At 48.9% G+C, this 27,742-nt stretch overlaps 1 protein-coding gene across 4 annotated transcripts; it reads left to right on the top strand.

The window, feature by feature from the left end:
* Positions 1-41: 41 nt before the first annotated feature.
* Znf862 (zinc finger protein 862) lies at positions 42-27,742 on the top strand. 4 transcript variants are annotated; one of them, XM_060380072.1, is made up of 9 exons: positions 42-246; positions 4,077-4,173; positions 5,785-5,976; positions 7,515-7,543; positions 7,999-8,201; positions 9,708-9,879; positions 20,142-20,246; positions 21,048-23,150; positions 24,808-27,742. In XM_060380072.1, exons 3-9 carry the CDS (start codon positions 5,927-5,929, stop codon positions 24,900-24,902), a joined length of 2,757 nt encoding a protein of 918 aa, XP_060236055.1. In that variant the 5' UTR covers positions 42-246; positions 4,077-4,173; positions 5,785-5,926; the 3' UTR covers positions 24,903-27,742. The 4 variants fall into 4 exon arrangements, with proteins under 4 accessions (XP_060236055.1, XP_060236056.1, XP_060236053.1 ...); XM_060380073.1 differs by lacking the exon at positions 7,515-7,543; XM_060380070.1 differs by having other exon boundaries at positions 7,515-8,201.

Below are 27,742 nucleotides of genomic sequence, written 5' to 3'. Positions count from 1 at the left end.
CCCGTGAAGCGGCAGCTGTAAAATGCTGAGCTAATAAAACCATCCAAGTCCAGCTCACCACCACCTGAGCCAGCGACAGCGCTACTGCCTCCTGCTGTAGGAGTGATTAAGTTTGCTGCCACGTGTTCCGCTCTCCTCCGGGAGCTCAAGACCCGAGTGGGCAGCGGTGGAGTCGGAACAGGCCTGGAGGGAGGGGGTCTGCACGGCCGCCAGAGGCGGGCCATGGAGCCTGGGGAGTCGGGGAAGGTAGGACTGGAACTCACCGGACTGCTCTCCCTCCTCTCGCGCATCCTGTCTGGACTAGGGGGTGAGCTAGCTTTTCAGGGACGCGCTCTCCCTCCTGCTCATCTAGGAGGCACTTACTTCTCCTGCCCTGAGCATCCCGCCCCAGTCCCCTTCCAAGGGTCAGCCCACCTCCTTGATTGTGGCTGCTCTGCCGGTGGTCCCAGGGTGGGGGAATCGCCGAGCATAGTCATGCCAAGGTGCTTGTGGTTTCCCCTCTTCGTTTTCGGCGTTTTGAGGAGGCCTTACTTATAAGACATAGAGGCCGGAGATAGAGAGTATACCAGTGGGAACCAAAAAGTGGGCAGCTGAGAAGTGGAGTGAGGGCTGATGCTGCTTGCTTCTCCTTCCAGGAAAGGACTGAGTAGGGAAAAAAGGCTTCAGGCATTTGCTTGCCTGCTTCTAGTTTATCTACTTCATGAAGAATATGCGCACGGCTTAGAAATACACTCCTCAAACTTGCTGCAAGGTTTTGGACAGAAGAGGCTTTGAGCTGGGAGATGAGGTAGGGTGGAAAGTGGTCAGGAGCAGAGGAGTGTTGACAGGATTGTGGGCACAGTGGCCCAGAGAAAGACAGCCTCTTAGGATTAAGGTCTTTCTTTGCAGCTACACCCTCAGTTCTTGCAGCCCTTCTTAAAGTTTTTTTTTTTTTTTTGGGGGGGGGTAGGGTGGTAAGTTGGATAGGAAAGGAAGTTTTTCAACAAACGTTTTCAAGTGCTGTGAATCTCTCTCCCCCTCTGTCCTTCTCCGTCCCCTCGGTGTCTACTTAATAAACATTTGTACTCTGAGATTTGCAATGAATAAGAAGTTGGAAGTACAGGAATATACAGGAAGGAATCTTATTTCACAGAGAAATCTGTAGTTCCCGCTTGAGTAAATTGGATGAGCCTGGAAAGGTTGGCCCACAAGAGAGGAAAGATGAGGAGGGTGTTTGGTGTTGTAATTTTATCTGGAAAGGTTTCTGCCTTAGAAACCGTTCTATTTGCAAGCATCTCTTCACCCCTCCCCCCCTTTCCTCCAGCCCATTAGCTACAGAGATTTTCCAGATCCAGCAAGTCCACAGATTATCTGGGTGAAGGCAAGCTCAACCGGATCCTTAAGGAATGGAAGCTGTTTGGCCAGCTGTATTCACACACACAAAAAGGAATGGGCATTTATCTTGGGTAATAGCCTCAGACTGGTGTAGATTGAACCTGAATTCAGATGAGGGAGTGGAGCAGAGAGTATTTAAAATGGCATCAAGATTAGAGCTAGTTATTTAAGGTTAATTCCCAAGATCTTCTGCTAGGTAGTATCCTTCCTTAACCTTTAACAAGAAAAGAGAGAAGTCTTAAAAGATTTGATTTTCTTTTTCAGGTCCAACCACTAATTGAAAATCTCAAAGCTCAGATATTTCTTCCTTGATTTCTACTCTGGATTGCAGGGTATCTCCAAAAGGCTTAGCCTTTGCAAGCGTATATGTTTTCTACCTGAGAGATGAGAACATTATAAAAAAATCAGACTGTCTTCATTAGGGTTTCTACTGCTGTGAAGAGACACTGTGACCACAGCAACTGTTTAACTGTTTTTGTTTGTTTGTTTGTTTTTGTTCTTGTATTTTATTTTAATTTTTTGGAGACAGGATTTCTCTGTGTAGCCTTGGCTGTTCTGGATTCACTTTATACACCAGGCCAACCTCGAACTCACAGAGATCCACCTGCCTCTTGAAGGCCTGTGCCACCACCGCCCAGCAGACTGTGGCAAGTCTTACAGAAGAAAACATTTAACGGGGCTGGCTTACATGCCCAGAGGTTTATGCCGTAATCATCAGGGCAGGATGATTGGTGCACAGACAGACATGGTGCCGGAGAAGGAGCCGAGAGCTCTGCATCTGCATCAATAGGAAGAGAGAGATGCTGGGCCTGGCTTGACCAGCTCAGATCTCAAAGACCACCCCCCAGTGCCACACTTCCTTCAACAAGACCACACCTCCTACTAGTGCCACTCCCTATTAGCCTATGGGGGGCATTTTCACTCAGACTACCCGAGACAGGGGCATTGTGAAAGCAACTGGCAGTGAAGGCACACTGCAAACGAGTGAAAAGACAAAGGCCTGTGTAGAATATGACCTCAGGCTGCTTCAAGGAAAGCTGGGTGATGGCAGGAAGAACGACTCCTGTAGGGGAAGGGCTGAAGCTCGGGAGGGTTTTGGTGCTGGATGGAGGGCCCTGCTAGAATAGACTATTCAGATCAGATACACTTGCATCCTTCACGGGTAAGGAATTTCTCTTACTCAAGCAGATTTGAGGTTTTATGCTACAGAGGCACAAGGTGTTTGCCATAATGTAGCTTAAAAGAATGGTGCCAGGTGTTCGGATTTCGCTGGGTGACAGGACACTTCATTCCATATTCAGTTTCAGCCACAATGTTCTGCTAAGGAGACAGGACCATCAGCCTTCGTTTTGGCACCTTCTCAAGCTGAGGAAGCAGCATAAAAATGAAGCTTCGAGTCCCTGGTCACAGAGCTGTATTTTTCACTGGCTTGGTTGGTTTGTTTTGAGAGATACAGTCTCACCCGTATATGCCAGGCTGACCTTGAATTCTTCCATCTGGTGGCAGCCTCCTTGCTGCTGGCCAGGTGTGCTCATACCAGATCCTCTGGTCACAGATTCCTGCACTGAGAGGAATAGACTCCCCTCTGGTCCTGGAGGGCAGTATCTATCCTGGGCTCTACCTCCCCTGGGATCAGAGTCCCACGTCTCCACACTAAGCCTCCGAGGCTGTCTTTTCATGTGTCTCCTTCTCTGGCTTCCTCCTTTTAGTCGACTCCATTTTGCAGTAGCATTTGGAAGACTCTGTAAGCACAAACGCTTATTTTAAGTGACTGTTTAGTAATATCATTCCACTACTGGGTTTTTTTTTTCCTTATTAGTATGTTGTGTACATGAATGTGGGTAAATCAGAGAACAGCTAGCAGGAGTCAGTACTCTTCTCCCATGCAGCTTCTGGAGACTTAACTCAGGTCATCAGGCTTGGCTCCGAGTGCCTTTGCCTGCTAAGCCACGTTTTGTTGGACCCTACTACTGCTTTTAAAAACTGCTCAGTTTTTTATGTATTTGTAGACAAAACTTTGGGAGGTCATATGCCAAACAATAGTAATTATACTTCAAAGATGAGAATGAACATAAAAACTTTTTCCTCCCTAGGGCTTGAGAGATAGATGGTTCTGCAGTTAAGGACACTTGTTGCTTTTGAGAAGATTCAAGTTCTGTTTCTGGCACCTATATGGTGGATCACAGCCATTGGTAACTCCAGTTCCAGGGGATCTGACACCCGCTTCTGACTTTCCCAGGCATCAGGCATGTGTGTGCTACATGGACGTACATATAGGCAAAATATTTATACACATAAATATTGTAAGATTTTTTTATTTTTTAAATGAGAAGCAATTGAGAAAGACATGACATTGATCTCTAGTCTACACATTCACATATGTATGTGAGTGTGCACACACACACACACACACACACAGACACACACAATGTAAAATGTAGACTTCCTAGATCAGCCTCATAAAGAAGGCTCTGGTTGAGCTCGGAGGCTGGGATATCCTAATTTTCTTCTGCTGTGATTTTTACTTAGATAGCATTTTTACTCCTATAGATTGGCTGCAGGCTGTGTACGTACATTGATAATGTTTCCCACCCCAGCCCACACACACACTGATAAATTCCTGGAGTAAGAGCTCTGACTGTCTGTGTGGAAGATGTATCTTATAGAAAACTGATATTTAGCAGGGATCATTTTCCTTTCAGGTTTCTGTGACCTTTGATGACATCGCACTGTTCTTGCTGCAGGAGGAATGGATGCTGCTCAGTCAGCCACAGAAGGACAAGCTGACAGCACCTCTAGGTTTGGATTCCTGTGTGTCTGTCATTGCCAATCTAGATCCATGTCCCGTGCCTCAGCTGGGTCAGGACATACTGGAGAGGGGTTTTTGTTGTTGTTGTTGTTGTTTTGTTTGTTTGTTTTTTTCCAATTCTTTGGTTTCACTAGGTATCAGTTACTCATCTACCCAATCCCAGTTCTATTCTCTTTTTAAATTGGCTAGGAATAGGAATGCCTGACTGTCTAGTACTTTGGGCTGTTTCCACAGTGAAGGGCAGGAAACAGCCTGTGGCTCTGTGGAGCTGCCAGGGCCTGGAGGGAGTCCATAGTGGAGACCAGAGCGTTGGTTTTGCAAATTTCATCTCTCTCCAGCTCCACACATTGATACTTGTGCCTTCAACTTCTTAGGACTTGATTTGCTTAAGGTGATTTAGTAAGACTAAATGAACCAGAAACTTTCTACAAATGTAGGATGTTTTTTATCTCTTCTGTCTTAGTTTTAAAATTCTCTTTTCTCTGCTTTTGAGTTCCCTTCTGTGCCAAGGACAGAAGTAATCGTGTGCAAAATGTTTGTGCACACATATGTTCTATTCTAGATTGAGTAGCTGTAATCCAAAAACCTACAATCTGAAATACTTCAAACTCTGAAACTTTTAGAAAGTCACCTGCACTCATAGGCTTTTCAATTTTTGGAGTATTTTAGATTAGGGCACTCTACTAGAAAGTTAAAATGCTTACAAATCTGAAAAATTCCAAAATCTGATAGTCTCATATAGCTCAGGCTGACCTCAAATTCCCTATATATCCAAGAATGACCTTGAATTTCTGCTCTTCCTGTATCTACCTCCCCGTGTGCTGAGATGGAGCCTGGAGCTTCCTAGGCAAGCATTTTGTCAACTGAACTACATCCCTAGTCCCCACGGCCCTGAGCCTTTGGGATGAGGGTCATTACCTTGTGTTTGCTGAATGCAGTGTGATGATTCCACGGCTTTCTCATTCCACATTGGATGGAGGAAGGTGTGGGAGCCGTGACCTCAGAGTCTGTGGATTGTAGCTAATCTGGGTCCTGTCTCCATGTCTGCTGAATAAAGTTGAAAACCTGAAGCTTCAAGTTGCAAAGCACTATCTCACAGGCCAGCTTTGGCGCACAGTGGGAGTTCTGTTCCGCTTTGCTTCCTCATTTTGGCTTTCACTAGTTTAGTTTGGCTTCTTCAACGTGTTTAAGTTGACAACATTTTGGGCCACTGCTGGATCCATGTCCCACATAGTTGCCTTTATTTTCATTTACTATATTTGCATTTGACTGTTTTGTCTACATGTATGTCTGTATAACATGTGTGCCAGGTGCCCACAGAGGCCAGAAGAGGGTGTTTGATTCCCTGGAGTTAAGGATGGTTGTGAACTGCCATGTGGGTACTAGGAGTTAAACCCGGGTACTCTGGCTCAGCCAGTGATCTTAACCACTGAGCCATCTCTCCAGCCCTGTGAACTGACAATTTAATGTCATTTTAACTTTGCCTGCACCCCTTTTTGGTTTTGCCTACTCCCCCACTCTCGTAGGGGTCTCACAGAGAGCAGAGCTTCTAAACCACGAAGCCAGACCACCTGGTTCTCTCTTTCTTATGCCACCCACAGTCTCCCAACACTGAGGATGTCCGAGGCAGAGCCTGGTGGTAGGACCTGGAGCCAAGCCCTCATGGCTTTTCTGTGGTCCCAACTCAGGACCAACTACTGCCTATCCTGAGCTGTTTCCTGGCTTCCGGCAAGGGACTGAGCCATGGCTAGGCAACATCCGGGGCCAGAGGAGTCTCCTGAACCATCATCCTGGTGAGTGTTGTTTGTGTGTGTGTGTGTGTGGGGGGGGTTACCTACTGACAAGGAGCAGGGTGGAGATGCTAGAAGCCAACCTCACCTAGTGCCTGCCTGTTCTCCACCACGCTCAAGAGGAACACTGTCCTTCCCACAGATCTTACCTTGTCTGAATGTTACCCCAAACCCCCTTGTACTCTGCCCTCTCAGCCCCTTCCTGTGATCTCTCCCCTAGATCACATGTTTGTTTAACTGAAAATTCCAAAGAGGCGTGACTGTCTTACCTCCTGCTGTATTTTTAGTGCCCATAGCAGTGCCTGGAATATAGCAAATGAGTGAAGAGATGAATGCACAGCTGTTTGCTGAGTCCTAGAGTTGGTGGTTGGCCTCTGCGTTTTGGGAGAGGACAGAGTTAACCCAGTTCCTCCTGTGAGAACACAGGGAGTGGGGCTCACGCTCCCCTGTGAGTCATATCCACAGAGTTTGCTGTCTCTTGTGGTTTCCTCAGATAGACCACAGGCATCTCTGGACTGCTGTGATTGCAGAGAAACGCAGAGGCCCATTTTGAGCCCTTGGCCACTGGCCACTGAAATTTAGGTCGGTGCCTAAGAAGTGATTTCAGTTCCATTTCCTGTAAAGAAAGGGACTTCTAGTTTAGTTTCAAGAAGAAAAGTCTCCATGAGGGCATGAGAGTTTTGCGCTCTGAAAGGTTATGGTGTCATAGAGGGAAGGTGAGCCCTGTGCATACCATCCACATCACTGCAGTAGCCCCATTTATCCGCTGTGTGTACCCTCTTTTATCCATGCTCTCTCACCATAGTGTCAGATAACCGACCGTCAACCATAGCTAATGTAATACAGTAGGTTATTTTGAAGAAGAGAGACCATATTTTCGTCACTTTAATTATAGTATTATTATGTCTAATTTATAAATGAGATGTTATCACTTTTCTGTATAGATGGGAAAAGCACAGTATGTAGAGAATCTGAGACACCCCCCATGGCCCAGGCATCTGTCAGGGCCCAGAGCACAGTCCCTGAAGACAAGTTTACCAGATGCTGTCCATCCTGAGACGGCAGCTATGGCCAGAGGATAGGTGGCTGTCTAGCTTTGAGGTGCTTAAGCAGAATGCAGAGCACCTCAAGAAGGAGGTTCCTACAAAGTAAGAGTTGCGGTCTGGCTCTTGGGGCTCTCTAAGCCCTGTGTTTCCATGCCTTCGGTGTTTATCCTAAGCTCCGAACCTAGGACAGGGCCAGTGCCCGAGGCAGCCTTGATCAAAGGGCAGCAGTGGCCATTTGATCCAGTGTTTCTTCCTGTTAGTTTTTTGAAAGGAAACATTTGCTTAAAGCACATGCGTTTGGTTCCTTTCTGGGTTAAGCAAGATGTGTATGAAGAGTCTGAGACGAGTGAGAGTCGAGAACTCGATTACAGCGTTCTTCGGGGTAAGCCGAGAGGAAGGACTGTCATCTTGGACCCATGTGTCCTCCCACCTTTTGTATACTTGATGGCTTTTAGACTAGAGGATTTCAAATTTCACTTTGTCTTTCCTCGAAAGGGAAAACCCACACGAGCTACACGGAAGAGGTAAATATGCAGGATTCTGCCAGAGAGGAAGGACGGTACCTGTCACCGCGAAAGAAAGCCTGCCTTGCCCACGTTAGTGCAGAGAGGGGCGCCGTCGAGGGAGACTGGACAGGGAGCCCCAAAGCTCCGCTCTGTTCAGGAGTCGTGGCTTACACGGTTTCCGTGGTTGACCATGAACGAGGAACGGACAGCTCTGTTCTGTGCTGTCTGCCGAGAATACCCATTCATCAGGGACACACAGTCACGATTAGTAGAAGGCTGCACAGGACCATTCAAGATGGAGACTCTCAAATACCACGCCAAGAGCAAGGCCCACCTACTCTGTGTCCGTGCACTGGCCGCCAGGGACCCTATCTGGGCAGCTCACCTTCAGAGTCTCAGGGAGAGTTCGGCAGGTGTCCCGGACGGCCCCCAGCACCTCTTCAGTACAGTCCATCCCTCGTTCTACCCCGCAGGGCCTCTGGGAGACGTTGATGGCATAGCTGAGCTCCTGTCCAGCCCAAGAGCTGAACTAGAGGACCCTACAGGGAGTGGAGCCTTCCCTGCGTTGTATCTAGACTGCATGGCGGAATTGAGGCAAAAAGAAACTGGCAGTGACATCCTCAGTCCCTCAAATTGCAACATGTTGTGTAAAGATGCTATTGAATTCTGCAGCCAGGTAATGTGTTTATTGATTGTTGTGCCTTAGAGAGGGTTCCATAGTGAAAGTGACATAAATTGCAAGATGATGACGGAAAAAAGAATTGTAGCAGTACTCAGCACTGACATCATAGGGTCGCCGGAGCACGTGTGCTTTTATACTTTTTGATATTTTATTTATTTTTTATTTTATGTGTATGAGTGTGCCTATGTATGTTAGTGCGTCACATGCGTGCAGTACCTGTGGAAGCCAGAAGGGGGTATCAGATGCCCTGGAACTGGAGTCATAAATATTGGGAGCTGCCACATGGGTGCTGGGAGCTGAACTAGGGTTCTCTGGAAGAGCAGCAAGTGCCCTTTGCCACTGAGCCATCTCTGCAGCGCTGGCTCACAATTTTAAATCACTGGGTACTGCTTTAAATGCTTTAGAGGTATTAAGTCATTCAACTGGGGCAAAGCGTGACTCATGGTGCAGAGCATCCTGACTTACCGAAGAAACAATGATCTTTATTTGAATTCAGAGCAGCCACCGAACTCCAGAAACAGCCCACCATCACAAACTGTGTGTAGACCATGCTGTGCTCTCCAGTATCTCTAACTTTTAGTGTCACGGACTTTTCATAGGTGATGAGCTGTCTGAGGTTACCCGGAGTTGGTAGAGCGGGGGTTGTTCAGTTCACCATGTAGGGGGAAAAGTGTGACTCAGGAAGAAGTGGCTTCCTGGAGTCCAGAATCCACAAGCTGCTGTGGCTGGTGCTGATCTCTGCCCAGAGTCCTGGTCACCAGCCTGGCACTTTCTTTCCACTTGGTCTGCTGGACCCCAGTAGAAGAAGATAATGCTCACCTTGTGTTTATTCCATGTTTGCCTAATTTCCTGGAGAGTTGGTAGCTAAGGAAACTGCTCATTGGAATCTTTGACTCCAGTTTTCTTCACCTCACAACTAGCAAGTAAATGGCTGGTGGTCGGGGTCAGTGGGTAACTCAGATGTTCCTAAGGATAACATCGTAGGGAGCCTTCCACTAGTGGTCGAGTTTTTCCGGGATCCAGAGGAAGAGCAAAGCTTCTCTTCAAGTTCTTCTTGTAGTTTTTAGTGGAAGGAGGTAATAACAGGTTTGACCTTCAGCGCCTCAGGAGTGTGGCATGGTGAAGCCCTCCCTCGTCATGAGCATCTTTAGTTCTTTTTAGCTGCTATTTCCTTCACATCCTGTTGGGGGATCCTGGTGGCAGGCAGTCTCCTCTATAGCCACGGTGGGTGTAGGGTGACCATGGGACTCCAGGTGACAGCATACCATCAGAGGTGCTGTTCTCCCTGTGAGTTTTTCTCTTTCTTGAAGGTCCATGGATCTGACTGAACCAGTTTTACTTACCTCCTATCTGGGGCTCATGGATTTGATGAGTTTCAGTGGGGAATTAATTCCTGAGCCTCTTGGTTGGCTTCCCAGGAGAAAGATGTCCTCAGAAGGCTGCACACAGTCTTGTGTCTCACTCTAGCAGTGGGCTGAGTAGTGCTACTCTGTGTTGCAGCTTCCTGACAAGGCACAGATGAAGGATTCCAGAGTGTCCGGGGAGCTCCCTGGTATGTTCGAGGATGTGGCGGTGTATTTCACTCGAGAGGAATGGGGCCTGCTGGACAAGGAGCAGAAGGAGCTCTACAGAGACGTGATGCAGATGAACTACGAGCTGCTGACCTCCCTGGGTAAAGCTTCCCGTGGGCTTTTATACTCCACCGTCACGGGCTCTGGGACCTCAGAGCAGCTGTGGCCTTCTCCCATTTTTGTCCTTTCCTTATGGGCAGAGAGTGAGCTTGTCTTCTGTCCCCAAGAACACTGCCTGCTTTGGGTCAGTGCACTGTATCACCTCTTCATATCATTTTCCCATCCATCCATCCATCCATCCATCCATCCATCCTTTGCTGCCATTCATCAAAGGTGCCCTATATGCTGTATGCTTAGGGCCTTTTAGGGACTAGTGGACTCGTGGCATCAGCAGGCCTTTAAATGAAGCTGCGAAACATCTGAGTTCCATAAGAGGGTTCTGGTAGAGAGTACCGTGGGGCTACTGAAGTAGGGCAAGGAAGTCAGGGTGTGGGAGAGAGGAGTCAAGAAGTCTTCAGAGGATTGTTACAAGGGACATAAATCCAGGTTCCTTGAAATGGAGGAAGAGTACTTAGACAGGACAGAGGATGGGAACATCATGAGCAGACCCTGAAGACAAAGGGGCCTCTCTGGGTTCCCACCCTATCCAAATAGCCCGAGGCTATTCCTTCTTTCCAGATGCTAACACAGTGGCATGAAAGCCAGCAGGCCTAGGCCTTGGAGAGGTTTGCAGAAGCAGAGGCTGAACAGACCTGTCCTGTATCTGTTTCTCCTTCTTCACTTTGTGTCTTTGTTGCAGACACCCCAGCCTGCTCTGCAACAGCAGACAGGAAAACAACTGTTGTATTACAAAGCTGGGGTTTGATGTTTTTACTAGTTGGCAGAGCGGGCCACTGTGTACACACAGGAACTGCAACAGCACCTCTCATAACTTCCGCTTGTGAAAATGTAAGACCTGGGGTCTCACAGCTCAGGAGTTCAAGATCGCGCCCTTCCCAGAAACTCCCCCAGACCAAGACTCATTGCAAAAGCAAGAGGTTTATTAACCATTGCACAATGGGGTCACCCCTGCCGGTCAGCAAAGAGTGGCACCGGGAGACAAAGGCCTTTAGGTTTTTAAAAGAAAAATTGCGGGAGATTTGAAGTTGCAGTCTTGGCAATTTAGGATTGGATGAGGAAGCTATAAAGTGAGATAATTGGTTAGTTTTAGGTGCTCAAGCTTGGCCAGTCCTGCCAAGTGTGGATGTAGCTGCAATCTAAGGTGGGGGTGGTTAGCTCATCCTTGAAGATTAGGAGCTTCGGACTTTTGGCTGCAGGTCAAAAGCTACTCAGAAGTAGTCTGGGTTCATTGCTAAGAAATGTTATCTCAAAGACAAGGGTCTGGTCCTTTTTTTTGCTGAGTGAAGGTCATTGCTTGCTTGTCTATTTTTTTTATATCTGTCCTCACAGATAGGGTCACATTCCTCCATTCTCTGGAAAGGTACTAAGAGGCTTTAGCTTAACCTGGACCTAAAACTCAAAACTATAGTCTTTAGAAGACATATGGGTTACAAAGTTAGCCTAACCCTTTCAGAATAACTTCTCTAGAATGAAAAATATAGAACCTTATGGCTCTGTTGATTGGCATGGCCCTTTGTTTACACTACAGCTATACATTCCCCCCTCCTCTTTTCTTTTTTTTTTTTTAAAGTGTGTATGAGTGTTTTGTCTACATGTGTGTCTGTGACCATGTGCTTGCAGTACTGGTGGAGACCAGAAGAGGTTACCACAACCCCTGGAGCTGGAGTTACAGAGGGTTGTGAGTGCTGGGAATCAAACCTGGGTTCTCTGGAACATCAGACTGTGCTCTTAACCACTGAGCTGTCTCTCCAGCTCCACTTTCTAATATTCTTCTCCTGTATACTTGTTTCTATTATTATTCATAACTCCATGATTATTCATGCGTGTGTGGTACTGAGGTTTGAATCCAGGGCCCTGTGTGTGCTAGGTAAATGCTTTGCCTTTGCAGTGCACCCATCCAGTTGTTTGTAGTGCTTAAATGGCATTTCAGAAGTTATGTGAGTAATCAGTATCTTTTTTTAAATTTTAATTTAATTTTATTTTTAATCACACTTTATTTACTTTGTATCCCCGCGTGGTTCCCTCCTTCCTCCCCTCCCAATCCCTCTTTTCCTTCCCCCCTTCTCCACACATGCCCCTCCCCAAGTCCACTGGTAGGGGAGGGTTTCTTCATTCTGATCCTAGTCTGTTAGGTCTCATCAGGGGTGGCTGCATTATCTTCCTCTGTGGCCTGGTAAGGCTGCTCCACCCTCAGGGGTAGGTGATCAAAGAGCAGGCCAATCAGTTTATGTCAGAAGCAATCCCTGTTCCCATTACTATGGAACCCACTTGGACACTGAACTGCCATGGGCTACATCTGTGCTGGGGTTCTAGGTTATCTTCATGCATGGTACTTGGTTGGAGTATCAATTTCAGGGAAGACCCATGTGCCCAGATTTTTTGGATCTGTTGCTCTCCTTGTAGAGCTCCTGTCCCCTCTGGGTCTTAATAACTCCCACTTCTTTCATAAGATTCCCTGCAATCTCCTCAAAGTTTGGCCATAAGTCTCAGCATCTGCTTTGATAGTCTGCAGGGCAGAGCCTTTCAGAGGCCCTCTGTGGGAGGCTCCTAACTTGTTTCCTGTTTTCTTCTTCTGATGTCCATTCTTTTTGCCTTTCCGGATGGGGATTGAACATTTTAGCCAGAGTCCTCCCTCTAGATTAGTTTCTTTAGGTGTACAGATTTTAGTAGGTTTATCCTATATTACATGTCTATATGAGTGAGTATATACCATGTGTGTCTTTCTGCTTCTGGGATAGCTCACTCAGGATGATCCTTTCCGGTTCCCACCATTTACCTGCAAATTTCATGATTTCCTTGTTTTTCATTGCTGAGTAGTATCCCATTGTGTAGATGTACCACAATTTCTGTATCCATTCTTCAGTTGAGGGGCATCTGGGTTGTTTCCAGCTTCTGGCTATTACAAATAAAGCTGCTACAAACATGGTTGAGCAAATGTCCTGAGAAAGGAATTAGGGAAACAACACCCTTCACAATAGCCACAAATGACATAAAGTTCCTTGGTGTAACCCTAACCAAGCAAGTCAAAAACTTGTATGAAAAATATTTCAAGCCTCAGAAGAAAGAATTAGAAGAAGCTATCAGAAGATGGAAAGATCTCCCGTGCTCATGGCTTGGCAGGATTAACATAGTAAAAGTGGCCATCTTACCAAAAGCAATCTACAGATTCAATGCAATTCCCATCAAATTACCAACACAATTCTTTACAGACCTTGAAAGAAAAATTCTCAACTTCATATGGAATAACAAGAAACCCAGAATTGCTAAAACAATCCTCTACAATAAGAGCAATCAGTATCTTATGGAGACAGAGGACTTGTGTTTGTCCCCAGGTCTGAGCGCCTGTGAATGTGCTATGCTTTCCAAACATCAGCACCCAACTGTACAGTTAGGCAGCAAGACCCAGGAGAGATTCATGTGTCAAAGTTGTGTGTAAGCTGGACAGGAAGCTGTGAGTTTGAGGCCATGCTGCAAACAGAGTTTCAGACCAGCCAGGGTTACAGAGTAAGACCTTATATCAGACAAACATAAAATAATTACACACATTAAACAGTTGGCTTTTCTTTTTAAAGTAGCCTGCAGTATCAAAACAGTTTGCTTTCAGATTTTTGCATTATCTTTTAATTTTTTAAGCCTGTTCCTTATATCTTATCTCAAAGTAGTATGATCTGCATACATAGGAGTGCTTCATGCTTCATGGTTTGCTTTTGGTAAGATTTTTTTTTTCTCAGTTCTCTTTTGTTGTTGTTGTTGTTTGCTTGTTTTTGAGACAGGGTTTCTTTGTATAGCCTTGGCTGTCCTGGACTCGCTTTGTAGACTCTGGGCCTCAAAGTCAGTGATCCCCCTGCCTCTGCCTCTGAGTGCTGGGATTACAGGCGTGTGCCTCTGTGCCCAGCTCAATTCTTATATCTGGAAATAACAGCATTTGCTTTTGCTGTGGTCTGAATGTCTGCCAGGGACTGTCCTATGTTGCAAGTCTTCTGTGTGTTTGATATGATATTCTGCAAATAGGCAGTAATATTTTCCATATGAGAACAGCCCCCAGATTGTAGTAATTTATATGGGAAATGTCCAAAGTGAATCCTACTGTTTTGTCTACTGAGTGTATTTTGGACTCAGATAAAATCCTGATTTTGTATGTTTGTTACTGGTTGGACTCCCTTCTTTTGAGCTGACACATTTGTGTTCATCATGTTGGTATTAAAATAATGGCGCCATGCGTGAGAGAAGATCATTTAAAAGTTCAAGCAGTGTAAGATTACAGTCTTTAAATCTTTGTACTCCGCCCCCCAGCAGGTAGCTGATAGTTGGTTTGTCTCTTTCACACCTTCCCTGTCGTTCACTGTTGATTCTTCTACCTTCATAAAAAGTAGATGGATCCCATTGCAGCACATTTGGGCCATATACTTTCTTTTGTTTCAGTTTAACCCCCTCCCCCATACACACTGCCTCTTCTCAGAGTTTATAATGGGAAAGATAATCATGGAGTTAAAATGGGGAAAATATTATTTCAGGGTTTGTTATTTTTGAATCTGGCTTTAATTTTGGTTTGTACTGCTAAGGCTAGAGATGAAGGCCCTCTAGGCAGTTGCTTTATCACAGCAGTGGTTTGGCTGAAAGTAGCCCTGTGGGCTCATAGGGAGTGGCGCTATGAGGAGGTGTCACTTTGTTGAGATAGTTGTGGCCATGTTGGAAGAAGTGTGTCACTGAGTGTAGGCTTTGAGGTTTCACATGCTCAAGCCAGGGCCAGTGTCACTCTCTTCCCGCTGCCAGTTGGTCCAGATGTAGAACTTTCAGATGCCTCTTTGGAACCGTGTCTGCCTGCATGCCACCATGCTTCCCACCACGACAGTAGTGGACTAAACCTCTGAACTGTGAGCCAGCCCTAATGAAAGGTTTGCTTTTGTAAGGGTTGGGGTGATCATGGTTCCTCATCACAGCAGCAGTGACCCTAACCAAGACTGTGGTTGTCTTAGGGTTTCTCATGCTGTGATGAGACACCGTGACCAAAGCAGCCTGGACAAGAAGGAGTTTGTTCGGCTTATGCTTCCATATCCCAGTTCGTTATCAAATGAAGTCAGGACAGGAGCTCAAACAGAGCAGGAACCTGGAGGCGGGAGCCGATGCAGAGGCTGTGGAGGGGTGCTGCTTACTGGCTTGCTCCCCATGGCTTGCTCAGCCTGCTTTCTTTGCAGACTCCAAGACCAATAGCCTGGGAAAGGCACCACCCACAGTGTGATGCCCCCCCCCCATGAACATTAGTTAGGAAAATGCCTACAGGCTTACCTGTGGCTTCTCAGCCGAGGCTCTCTCTCATCTCTGATACCTCTAGCTTATGTCAAGATGACATAAAAATAGCTCAGAGCTTTACAGCAGGTGTGGACTTCTGGTTATAGCCGCTCACCTGTCACACATACTTACCTGTCACACGCACTCATCTGTCACAAGCAGTTCCCTGTCACATGTACTTGCCTGTCATGCGCACCTGGCTGTGCCAACAGTGCTGAGCCTACAGAGGAATGCTCATCTTCTCACAGAGAAGAGGGCTTGATGCTCCTCGATTCTTCATGGCTCTAGGGATGGAACCCAGGGCCTGGTGCACACTTGGTGTGCTCTACGTCTGACTTCTGTCCACAGCCTGTCTCGGTGTTTCCCGTCAGTCTTTCATTTTGCATTCACTCGTTTAGAATTACCTTGTTCGTCACGCTGCAGAGCAGCCGGATGTTCCTTCACTTCTGTGCTTCGCATTCTGGTTTCACACTTTGATCATGTTTCATGAGGTTTCTGGATTCCTGCCCCCCCCCCCCCCAATCTAGAAAGCCAATTGACATTTAAGAAACTAAAATTTATCACTGGGCATGGTCGTGCATGCCTGTAATCCTGGGATTCTGGAGGCTGAGGCAGATGGACCAAGGGCTTGAAAGGCTAGCCTGAGACTAGAAAAGAAAAGGGGTGGATATTTGTCAGTAACAGAAGCATACAGGCTGACCTAGCTTTTTGTTTTCTTTTGGTCTGGTTTGGTTGTTTTGGTTGCCTGAGACAGAGTCCATGCGTTCCAGCCTGGCCTCAAATTCACTTTGTAGTTGAAGATGACTGAACTTCTAATCCTCCTGCCTCACCTCCTAGGTGCTAAGAATATAGGCATGCACCACCACAGCAGGCTTCTGTTGTGCTGGGGGTTGAACCAGCAGTTTGTACACACTGGACAAGCTCTCTGCCAGCTTCCCCAGCCCCTTAACCTCGGATTGTCACTTTAAGAAGGTACCAGGTGCTACGCAGTTAGCAGTTAGCTGCCTCTGAAACAGTCTTTTTTGTTTTTTGTTTTTTTTCTGGGTTTTTGAAACAGGGTTTCTTTTTATAGCCCTGCATGTCCTGGAACCCACTCTGTAGACCAGGCTGGTCTTGAACTCACAGAAATCTCCCTGGCTTGCCACAGGTTCCTGGCCTCAGTAGTGGTGTCCGGTGTGGATTCTGTCTTACGGAACTACTGTTAACTCTAATCAGAAAGGGTTGGTTACTCCCGTGTTGTACCAGTGGGCGTGTCTTGCCAGGCCAGTCGTTATTGTAGCTTGCAGGGTTCACACGTGGGTGAAACTGGTGCTTACTTTTGCCCCTAGTAGTACCGTCCAGCACTATGAGTGCTAACCCAGAGGGATGAAGCTTCTGGTCAGTACTAGTGTGACTTCTCCATGTTCTGTGGCTCAAGTATGTGATGTCTCCATCAGTAGGGTGTCTCACTGTCATGTTCGGGAGGGTAATCAGATGCCAGCAATGTCCTGTAATGGTTGGGGCTCTGTGGTACCTCACTGGCCAGCTCCAAAAGAAGAAACCCATTTCTAGCACTGGGTTGTTTTTTTAATTTGTGACTCTAGTAGGGGCCTGGTTGCGTTGTTAGAGGCCACACAACTCCATTTTAACTCCTTTCGAATTATATTTTACTTGTTTAGAAGTTATTGTATACGTGTGCCTGGATGTGGGTGTGTGTCTGCCAGAGGACAACGTTGGGAATTCGGTTCTCTCATTCCACTGTATAGGTCCCAGGAATTGAACCCAGGTCACCACGCTTGATGGCAGGTACTTTATCTGCTGAGCCACCTTTCCAGACACTACCGGGACAGACTTTAAAAGCTCTCAGGGGAGAAGTAATTCATGTGTTCAAAGACATAGGAATAAGAAGAGTGTTCAATGTCTCAGCAGCACCAGTCAAAACCCAACAGACCAATGCTTCCAATGCTGCTAAGGACATGGTTTCCCTCTGGAATCCCACACCCATCAAGTCATCACTCAACTGTGTGAGTGCTATGAAGGTACCTGCAAGTCTGCAGTGTCTTTTTTTTTTTAAGCTTTTATCTAACACTTGTTAGGAGATGTGTCCACTGAAATGTCCACAAAAGGGACCAATTCAGGAAGCAGGAAGGTGACAAAGTGACAAAGGAGACTCTAAGCCACAGCTACGTGGCAGGCCAAGAGGAAAGTGCTCAGATAAAGACGTCAGAGGAATTTCTTAATTCCACTGGAGAATTTGGGAAGAATCAGAGAGGGTACAGAAAAAAAAAAATAAAATAAAAAATATGAAAAAGTTCCACTTCCAGGGTGAGAAAATTCTACAGTGAAGGACACAGATCAATGCAGCACTCAGCAGTAAATAACACACAAGCACAAGCAGGCCAATAGCTTACATCGATGCAACCACTGAAGCGTGCTATACCTGTTCTGAGAGGATGGAGGTAGAGAAGTGGATCTGGCTGGGGTAAGAGGCCACGTCTTCATCCTCCACAGTAGGACTCACTAGGGAACATCTAAAATTAAACCAGGGAGAGCAATGAACACATGCAACAGGGGACTTGGGTATGACTGTCTGCCCTTAGGCTGAAGTCATCCAGCATGCGGCACCAGGGCCAGGAAGATGCATCTGAGGGCATCAGGCACACATGTGGCGCACAGACATACATGTAGATAAAACCACACCCATACACATAAATAAATAAAACCTTTCTTATGTGTGTGTTGCTGTGCATGTCTGCCATGTGTGTAGCAGTGCCCACAGAGATCACAAGAGGGTCATACCTCCCAGAGCTGGACTTTGGGGCGGTTATGAGCCCCTGTGGGTATTGGACCCTGAACGTGGTCCTCTAGAAGAGCAGGAAGTGATCTTTAGTGATTTCTTTTTTTTTTTTTTTTCCGACACAGGGTATCTCTGTGTACGCTGGCCTGGAACTCACAGAGATCCACGTGCCTCTTCCTCCCAAGCGCTGGGATTCCAGAAGTGCGCCTCAGTGCCTAGCTATGAAAGTGATCTTAAGAGCTGAGCACTGTCACTACCCCTCACTATTGATTCTTAGTGCCTGCTTTGAAGTTCTGTGTTGCTCTCTTGCGGTGTCTCTAGATCTTCTAGTACTTCCCCCTGCTTGTTTTCATATAGGAGGTTTTTCTTAAACTATTATTTTTCAAGTTTATATTTCTATTTAAAAGCAAAACCTTGCTGGCTATGGTAGCACACACATTTAATCTGAGCAGAGGCAGGTTCATCCCGTTAGTTCGAGGCCCACTTCTTCTGCATAGAATTCCAGGAGAGCCAGGGCTACATAGAGAGACCCTGTTTAACAACAACAACAAAAATAATAACAATAACTAGAAATAATAAATAGAAACAAAGCCTTTAAAGCCGTTAGGAAATTGTGGCTGGAATCATTTAAGGGTAGGTGATACTCTAAGGGCTAGGTGTAACTTGAGTGTCATAGAAGAGACTAAAAAGTCAGTATCCATTGGTGTTTGGAGGGGAAGGGAGGACAGTTTGAGCTACACACACACACCTCAGTACCATCACCTCCACCCCCTCCACCACCACTCTCTGTCACTGGTGCAGAAGGTAGAAGCCCAGCCAGGGTCCCTAGTGTCTAGCAGTGTCCCCCTGAGCCTGTGAGTGAAAACCAGTGAATGGAGTTTCTCTTGGAAGGTTTTTTCCTGTGTTTTTAACCTCTCTTTTCTTTCCTCTGAGATGGTGCTGTTTCCTTGGAGAGCCGCAAGGGCCTTCTAGCTTTCTGAGCGAGCACTGGTCATGCGTCTGCTCTGTTCATGACTCCCTGACACCCCACCCTAGTCTGGCCCACCAGAACTGGTCTGGGTTCTGCGCTGCAGACCACTTGGCCTTCCCTTGTGGTGCAGCTCTACCGAAGCTTCTGTCTCCTGGTGTGTCCAGCACAGGGTTTCTCTGGGCTTGTGTCTTTAGTTATTCCTTCACTCTCCTTTTAAGGCCATTTCAAGGACACCAGTTCAATCTGCCACCCGGTAATCATTTACCTACGTAGTTTTTAAACATGCACACACACAATTATCCATGCTGTGCATATGAATGTTCAAGTGACACAAAAGATAAACACTCCTTCAGTTCCTCCCAGAAGCACTCAGCACTACTAGTTACTTCTATGTGTTTTAAACAGCGTGTGTGTGTGTGTGTGTGTGTGTGTGTGTGTGTGTGTGTGTATGTGTGTGTGTGTGTTTGTCAAGGCACATGCATGCCATGGCATGTATGTGCAGATCAGAGAACAACTTTTGGGAATATTTTCTCTCCTGTCACCATATGGTTCCTGGGGAATTTGAACTCAGGTCATCAAGTGTAGTGGCACCTTTACCCTCCGAACCACCTTGCTGGCCCTTGTTTGCACACCTTCACAAACACACAAAAGCACGAAAGGAGATAGTAACGGATTTTACATTAAATAAGGAAGAACTTTTCTGCATGCCTTTGGGTGAAGTAAAGAGTAGTGAATAACTCTTCTGATCACATTTCAGGCTCCCTTACAGATGGTAGATACTTCAGAGTCTTTTTTTCATTCAGATATGTCAGCTGGCCCTGTGCAAAGGCCAGCTGAGATGACATGGGGTGGGGCTCGAGCATAGCCAGTTGTTGATGGCAGCTTCAGGTACTTGCATCGCTGCCTCTTTCTCCTTTGTTTTATTCTCTGTCCTACCGCCCACTCCCACCCCATTGTTTCCGGAAGCACCTCACTGGCTCTTGGTTCCCATGGCTGGCCATAGAAGTAGTCCATCCTGGCTAAGAATTACAGCCCTCCTGGCCCCTGCTTTGGCATTCAGATGAGCATTTCTAAGCCTGTCCCACTAACTGGCCTTTGCCAAGGACAGAACCCAGTCACATCTGTACATTGCAGGGCCGGGTCTAGCTTGTGGTAGGCTATGTGCTCTGCCAGCTTAGTGATAGTATGACTCTTCATTTCTGCAACAGAGCCTTCTGCTGCCAAACCAGACTTGATCACAAAACTGGAACGGAGAGCTGCACCCTGGATCAAGGGCCCTAACGGGCTAACATCAGGGAAAATTCGCTCCCTGGGTGAGTCTAACTTCATCAGGTTCTAGATGGCACAAGACTAGACACATGTAGCTATGTGGAGCCATGCAACCTGAGTTTAGCCATGCTTATCCTGGACCTCTTGTGTTATGAGGCCACAGGTAGACCAAGATGAATGAGGAAGTAGCCAGACCTGAGAGTATAGAACAGTCTAGGCCACTGGGACAGGACAGAAGAAAGTAAGTCCTCCGCTGAGCAGAAGTGCTGACGGAGTTATGGCAGAGCTGGCATGGGGAGGCAAATGGGAGGCTTGGACAAGGCCCTGACCCTCTGGATGCGCCTCTCCTCTCCTTTCCTCCTGGGGAGCAGTGACAACTCTGTGGTCTGTAAGGACTGCATCTCTTACACAGTTTTAACTTGCTGGCCAGGAGCCACTCTGAGTCTTAGCCCCCTTTCTGAGACTCACGAGGAAATGAAGGTGCTTAGAGTTAGCCTCAGTTAGCCTCACGAGAAGATTAAAGTTGCCTGCTTATCTGCTAATGTCTGTGGCCAAGGTGGTTGATTAAGTTCATCAGCATCTGCTGGCTCGTAGTCCTGGGGTATCAGGGTGAGCAGGCAGGGAAGCCAGCGAAAGAAGAAGCAAGGGTCTGCCTCTTCGGGGAGCCAGGGAGGCCTTCACTAGTAATGCTGGGAAGGGCTCGTAGAGGCAGCACTCTCTAGAAGGAGAGATCGTGTTCAGCTTCTCTGCCTTGCACAAGGGGCTCTTACTTGATGCAGGTGTCTTAGCTGGTAGGCCACAGAGCTCAGGACAGCAAAACCAAGTGTAATTTAATTTCTCCAAAGGGAAAAAGAAGACGGTGGCAGTGAGGGAAGCCGACATCCAAACCCAGGCCTCAGCTACAAAGTCCATCCCTCACCCAGCCTCTGCGGAGACACGTAGTTCCCACTGCCCTCCCAGCATGTGTGAAGAAGCGGATGGACCTAGGAGCATGAAGAGGACGTACAGGCCCCGTTCCATTCAGAAGTCATGGTTTGGGCAGTTCCCCTGGCTAGTAATGGACTCCAAGGAGACCAAGCTGTTCTGCGCTGTTTGCAAAGAAAGACCAACTCTCCATGACAAGTCGTCCCGCTTGGTCCAAGGTTACACGGGGCCTTTTAAAGTGGAAACCTTAAAATACCACGAGGTCAGTAAGGCCCACAAGCTGTGTGTCAACACTGTGGAGATGAGAGATGACAGCCCTCAGCCTGCCCTCACCCCAGAGGTTTCCAGCCACCTCATGGCCAACATGGAACCCTTCTTCAAAGCTGCCTACTCCATTGCCTACCACTCCAGGCCTCTGAATGACTTCGAGAAGGTCTTGCGACTCCTGCAGAGCACTGGTACCACACTGTTAGGCAAGTACCGGAATCGCACTGCATGCACCCAGTTCATCAAGTACATCTCCGAGACGCTCAAGAAGGAGATCCTGGGAGACATCCGGAGCTCGCCGTGCGTGAGCCTGCTCTTGGACAGCTGCACGGACTCCTCCGGTCAGGCCTGCGTGGGGATATACATGCGCTACTTGAAGCAGACAGAAGTGAAGGAGTCGTTCATCGCCCTGGCCCCTCTCTCCAGCGAGACAGTAGATGGGTACTTAGAGACCATCGTCGCTGCCCTGGATGAGCTGGACATCCCTTTCCGGAAGCCCGGCTGGGTGGTGGGTCTGGGTGCCGATGGGTCTGCCATGCTGAGCTGCAAGGGAGGCCTCGTGGAAAAGTTCCAGGAGATCATCCCTCAGCTGCTGCCTCTGCACAGTGTGGCCCACCGGCTGCACGTGGCTGTGGTGGACGCCTGTGGGAGCATCGATCTGGTGAGGAAGTGTGACCGGCACCTCCGGACTGTCTTCAAGTTTTACCAGTCCTCAAACAGGAGGCTCGGCGAGCTGCAGGCTGTTGCAGCCCCACTGGAGCAGGAAATCCTCCGCCTGAAGGACTTGAACACCATCAGGTGGGTGGCCAGCAAAAGGCGCACTCTGAACGTGTTCATCGTGAGCTGGCCTGCCCTGGCTAGGCACCTCCAGAGCGTGGTGGAGGCCGGGGGCCAGATTGGTCAGAGGGCCAAAGGCATGCTGAGGCAGGCGAAGGGCCTCCATCTCATCAAGTTCTGCCACTTTCTCTTGGATTTTCTGAGCATCTATAAGCCTCTGTCTGAGGTATGCCAGAAGGAGCTTGTGCTGGTCACGGAGCTGAATTCTGCCCTGGCTCGGGCCTATGTGGCACTGGAGAGTCTCCGCCAACAGGCGGGTCCTAAAGAAGAAGAGTTCAGTGCTGGCTTCCAGGACGGGCAGTTCCATGGCATCTTCCTGGATAGAGTGGAGAAGGCCGAGCAGCGGTTCCAGGCAGCCAGGGAGAGAATGATCCTGATTGGGGTGGAGTTCCTCCGGCAGAGGTTTGATGCAGACCGCCCCGCACAGCTCAAGAGCATGGAGGCGTTAGACACCAAGGCCTGGCCCAGCTGGACTGAACTGGCCTGCTTTGGGAACGATGACATTCTAAGCCTCGCCAGGTATTTTGAGCTTTCCCTCCCCGTGGGGTACAGTGAGGAAGCTCTGCTGAAGGAGTGGCTGGGCTTGAAAGCAGCCACCCAGAACCTTCCATTCTCCGAGCTGTGTAAGAACGCCCTGACTCAGCACTGCCGATTCCCGCTGCTGAGCAAGCTCATAGCTGTGGTGGTCAGTGTGCCCATCTCCACTTCCTGCTGTGCACGGGGGTTCAAGGCCATGAGCAGGATCAGGACTGACGAGAGGACCAAGCTGTCCAATGAGGTGCTCAACACACTCATGATGACGGCAGTGAATGGCATGGCAGTGGCGGAGTACGACCCCCAGCCTGCCATCCAGCACTGGTACCTGACCTCTTCAGGGCGGCGCTTCAGCCACATCCATGCCTCTGCCCCCTCCCATGCCAGTAAGTACACAAAGTCATTGGTATGAGACACAGAGAGAGCCCCTTAGGTTCCCAGGCCCACACTGAGCCAGAGTCTGAGCACGTCAGCCCACAAAGGAGGGACCTGCAGAGTACTGTGGTGCAAGGGCCATCCATCACCCCTGATATTAGAGGCCACTGCCAAGGACCACAGGCTCAGAGGTAAAAAATAACAGTGGGAGCAGTAGGAAGGTGACTGGCTCTGGAAAAGTGGCCAGGGACAAACCTCCTCTGTCCCCGCTGAGCTGTGTGGAGAACTCTCACAGGAGTGGTGGGCCCTGGTGTCCCTGAGGAGAGGGGAAGCAGGATGTGTGTCTCCTCTGCTCTTCCCTGCAGAGCCACTTTCGGGAGGAACTGGAGACAGAATGGTCCTGGAGGAGTATGTGACCCAGCTAGAGAGACCTGGCATACGGTCTCAGGGCAGCAGGCGTAGTGGAAAGAGCATGCAGTTTTGGAGGTCTGTTCCAGTTCAGGTCAAGCTCCCCTGCAAGCCAGTATCCTGGTGGTGTGTTTTCATCTAGGAAAGCATTAACACACAGCAGTCTAGCCAGCAGAGTACATGGTGCAAAGATGAAGCCAACTGCTGGAAATTAAATTCAAGGGCTGGAGATGTCAGGCAGGGATGGCGTCATGTTCCAAGCTGCCTTGGTTGACTTCGAGCCAGGCAGCAGAGTTTCAGGAGAGAAGAGAGTGGAGGGTCAGGGTGTCTGAGAAGGAAGCAGTGTGTAGAGGTATTTCATGTGAGAATCCCTGGAGCAGAGGAGCCTGAAAACAGACAGGAAGCCTTCTGTTACCCACCAGCCTGAGGGTGGGGTTGTATTCTATCAGAGGGCAAGTACTGATAGCTGAGTGGGAAACTCCCCTCTCCTCCAGTCCTCCTGGAGACAAAAGCCTGTCCACACTGCTCAGCAGGGACAGAGAGGGTTTGGCCCTGGCCACTTTTCCAGCTGATAACCTTTCTTCTGCTCCCGCTGTTATGTTTTTACCTCTGAGCCTGTGGTCCTGGGCAGTGGCCTGAGCAGTGGTCTGGGGTGACTGAGTCCTGCAGGAAGGCTGATGGCCCTTGGCACCACAAAGGGACAGGAAGTAGGAGATGTGTCTCATTCCCTGTGATGGCAAAGAGCGGCCTTCTGAGTCTGCCGCCTGTACAGGGGTGAGGGAGGAAAAACCGGCAGCAATGTTTTGGGGGCAAGCTGTCTGCTCCCTGGGGCTCATGAGACTGATACCCACAAAGAAGCAGTGGAGACAGCAGCAAGCTGTATGTGATGCTGCACCATCGCAGCAGGCCTTGCAGACATTCGGGGCCTGATGACTTCTTGCAGTGGGACCCTGTGCCCTGGATGCTTGCAGGTCCCTGGCCGCTAGCCCATCAATTCCCCTCTGGAATACCAGTACCTGCATCCCAGTTGTGGTAACCAAAAGGACCTCCAGACATTTCCATAAGTCCCCTGAGGACAAGGGCCCCCAACCCAGTCCTTTGCCCTAGGGGGGAAGAGACCAGGCAGAGCAAGAAGGTGAGTAGTACAGGATTCAGGGCTGGCCAGTCTGGTCAGTTCTAAATGTTGCCTAACCATACTTAGACGTGGGGTGAGGAAGGCAGTCATGTCTGCTCAGTGTTTCCCCATTGTCTCCTCCACAGGCACAGGGCTCAGGAAGGAGGGGGGTGCAGCATTGTGTAAGGAGGGCTCCATGGCTGCCCAGAAGACATCCATCATACCATCTGGGGAGCCGTGAGGTCCAGAAGGATCCCATGGTGAAGGTTCCTGGACCCTATACCATCTCAAAGGCCCCATACTCCTGAAGAGTAGTAGCCTGGATGAGGCTTTGGGGCCTTCTTGATTGTGGAGAGAGGCTCTCTGAAGAGTTTAGGCTATCTTGACAGGATGCCTTATAGGCCCAGAATGTGGACAGTGACAGAGGATTGAAGCCGACATCCCCCCAAAACAAGGCCCTCAAGGCACAGCAGTGCCTCCCAGTGTTAAAGCATGCCAGAGAGGCACTTACCTCAAGTCCATTTTGCCCAGAGAAAGAATTGCCATGAGAGTTCATCCCACGCATATTCTTGTGGCAGAGGGCTTTACCAAAGTGGGAGAGTGGGGGTGGTGGGAGAAAGGAACACCCCAGCCCTCTGCATCCCTGGCACAAACAGGAGGTGGCCTATGAGGAAGGCCATTTGGTGGTGGGCCCTTGGCCTGCTGCAGAAGCCCCCAGGACTGGCCATTCTGGACCATTGCCAAGGCTCACGCAGTAGCGTCAAGGAGACCCTACCCCTCAAGACCTGCCTTAAGCGTCCTTTGCACAGAGCATCGGAGAAAGGTGGTCTCACCACAGCTCCTCCATAATGAGACATGCTTCCTCTGAAGGGAACCTGGCCTTCCCTCCCCACCCCTGAACGCTGGTACGCTGTGGTACCAGATACAGTTTCCTGAGCAGTGCACAAGAGGCGGGGGTTGGGAGGCCTGGAGTTCAGGCCAGCTATTCTGCAGACAGTGTGTGCATGGTTAATCCTTTCCTCTTCTCTGCGCCTCAGTTTCACTCCTCATGTGGTTGTCACAGGGGATCCAAGTGCCTGCTGGCTCTCTGTAGCTATAGCAGTCAGCAGGAATGTCAAGGTCCTGGAAAACAGGGCTTGCCTAGAGCACTTGCTGCTCCTACCCTGCTTGTCCTCAGTGGTAAAGGTATTGTATCAGCTTTGTCGCTAGAGTCCTACTGCAGGCAGAGGTGCTGTCCTCCCGTCCTGTCCACAGGACAGGTGCACCCACCCTTCTGCAGACTGTGCAGAAGCACCACAGCTTGTTAAGTGTCCCCATCCTGGACGTGTAGAATCATAGTCCCCACACCAGCTCAGCACCTGTAGTTTCTCATAACCTTCCCCGGGTCCTTCATGGGTGTCCTCTGGCTTAACAGCCACTTCATTCTCATAGAAGGGCCTCCTAAAACTAGGCCTTTGGGCCCTTCCCCCTTTTTCTTTTATTGCGAATTGAAGCTCTGCTTCTTCCAGGGCACCCTCGCTTTGCAGGCTCAGTGGAAGGCCTGTTGGTTAGGATGGATGATCTGTCTAGGTTCTGCCTTTGGCTTCAGGTTGGAGAATTACCCAATGGAAGGGCCCCTTGCCTCTGTCTCTTGCTCATTTTGGCAGTCTGCTGCTCTGTGCCATAAGCACACATCCTCTGAGCAAGCCGCCTACCTACTCCTTCCAGCAGGTGCTGAAAGCCTCAGAGGTTCTGCGCCCTGGAGCCTCGGCATTATGCAGGCCCATGTCTCTCCACCTCAGCATGTAGTCTTGGTGTGCACTGTATGGTTTTCCCGCTCAAGAAAAGCCCCCATCCAGCTAAGGGCTTGCAGGAAAAGGGCAGGAAAGGCCTTTGGCCAGATCTAGGAGGTGGCCCAGACCAAGTCTTCCCAGAGTCCAGGGATTTGCCAGGTCAGGGTGGAGGTGTAGGGCTCCATCCACGTGGCTCCAGCAAGCGCTTCTGCCATGGCATCTTTTCTTTGAAAAATCCCCTCGGCGAGACACCAGTCCTGTGAGTGAGGCAGGCACGGTTTCTGGAATGAGGTTTGGAGAGCTGAGGCGGCTACCAGGTGGGACAGCACCCTGTCCTCCCCAAACCAGCACCCTGAGGTCATGTGAAGCAGGGTGTTCCTAGGCTAAGTCTGCTAGAAACACCAGTGGGTGTGCTGCACAGAGCAGGCTGCTTAGCCTGGGTGTTTGCCTACTCAAGGTTTGGGGTTTTGTTGTCACTGTTTTGTTTGTTTGTTGACTGGAGCAAGTACTCCCCAGTGCCCCTTTGCCAGCCCAAGACAAAGAAGCAATATTCTTGTTTAGGCCCTCAAGGTGGACACATAGTGAGCATCCTCACCTTGCAGCTCTATGCTCAGGCTGGTCCTGTGTTGCTCTTAGGAGTGGCTGCATTTCACTGGGCACATCTGGTTTTGCCTCGGGAAAACAAGCCGGAGGTCACTGGGTGAAGGAGGAGGCACTGCTGCTTTGGCCTCAGCCCTGGCCTCCTCCTCCTTCCCTGCCCTTTTTCACATGCTTGACACTCATCCCACCCCCACTCCACCTGTCTGCCTCTGTGCAGCTTCGGCTGCCCTGAAACTTGCTGTGTAGATGAAGCTGGCCTTGAACTCACAGAGATCCATGTGCCTCTGCCTACCAGGTGCTGGGATTTAAGGCTTGGGCCACCTCCCCCTGCCTCCTGCCTGTTCTCTTCACAGCACTTGATAACTGATCCCCTTCCTTGATAACGAGTGCCCATTGGGCTGCTATTCCAAGTGGCCAGCATTGACTCAGCACTTTGATTTCAGTAGCCATAGATACTTGGGAGCGTGAGGAAGCTCAGCTTCTGGCCAGGAGAGCAGACCTTTGTGGTACAAGATCCTTGCAGTGCAGAGTGTGGTCAGGACAGTGCAAAGGTCACCAGTTCCCTCAGACTGGCACCCGTGCAGCCAGGAACAAGGATGACTGGTCGAGAATGCTCTGGACTCCTGGATTCAAGGATGTACAAATTAGATTTAAAAGCCATGTTTAAGTCTTAACTTTTGCTATTTGAATAAAGCAAAATTTGACTTTA

This window comes from Meriones unguiculatus, chromosome 3 (assembly GCF_030254825.1).
Source record: "Meriones unguiculatus strain TT.TT164.6M chromosome 3, Bangor_MerUng_6.1, whole genome shotgun sequence".
NCBI classification, from domain to species: Eukaryota; Metazoa; Chordata; class Mammalia; order Rodentia; family Muridae; genus Meriones; species Meriones unguiculatus.
This window is presented reverse-complemented; position numbering and strand designations above follow the sequence as displayed.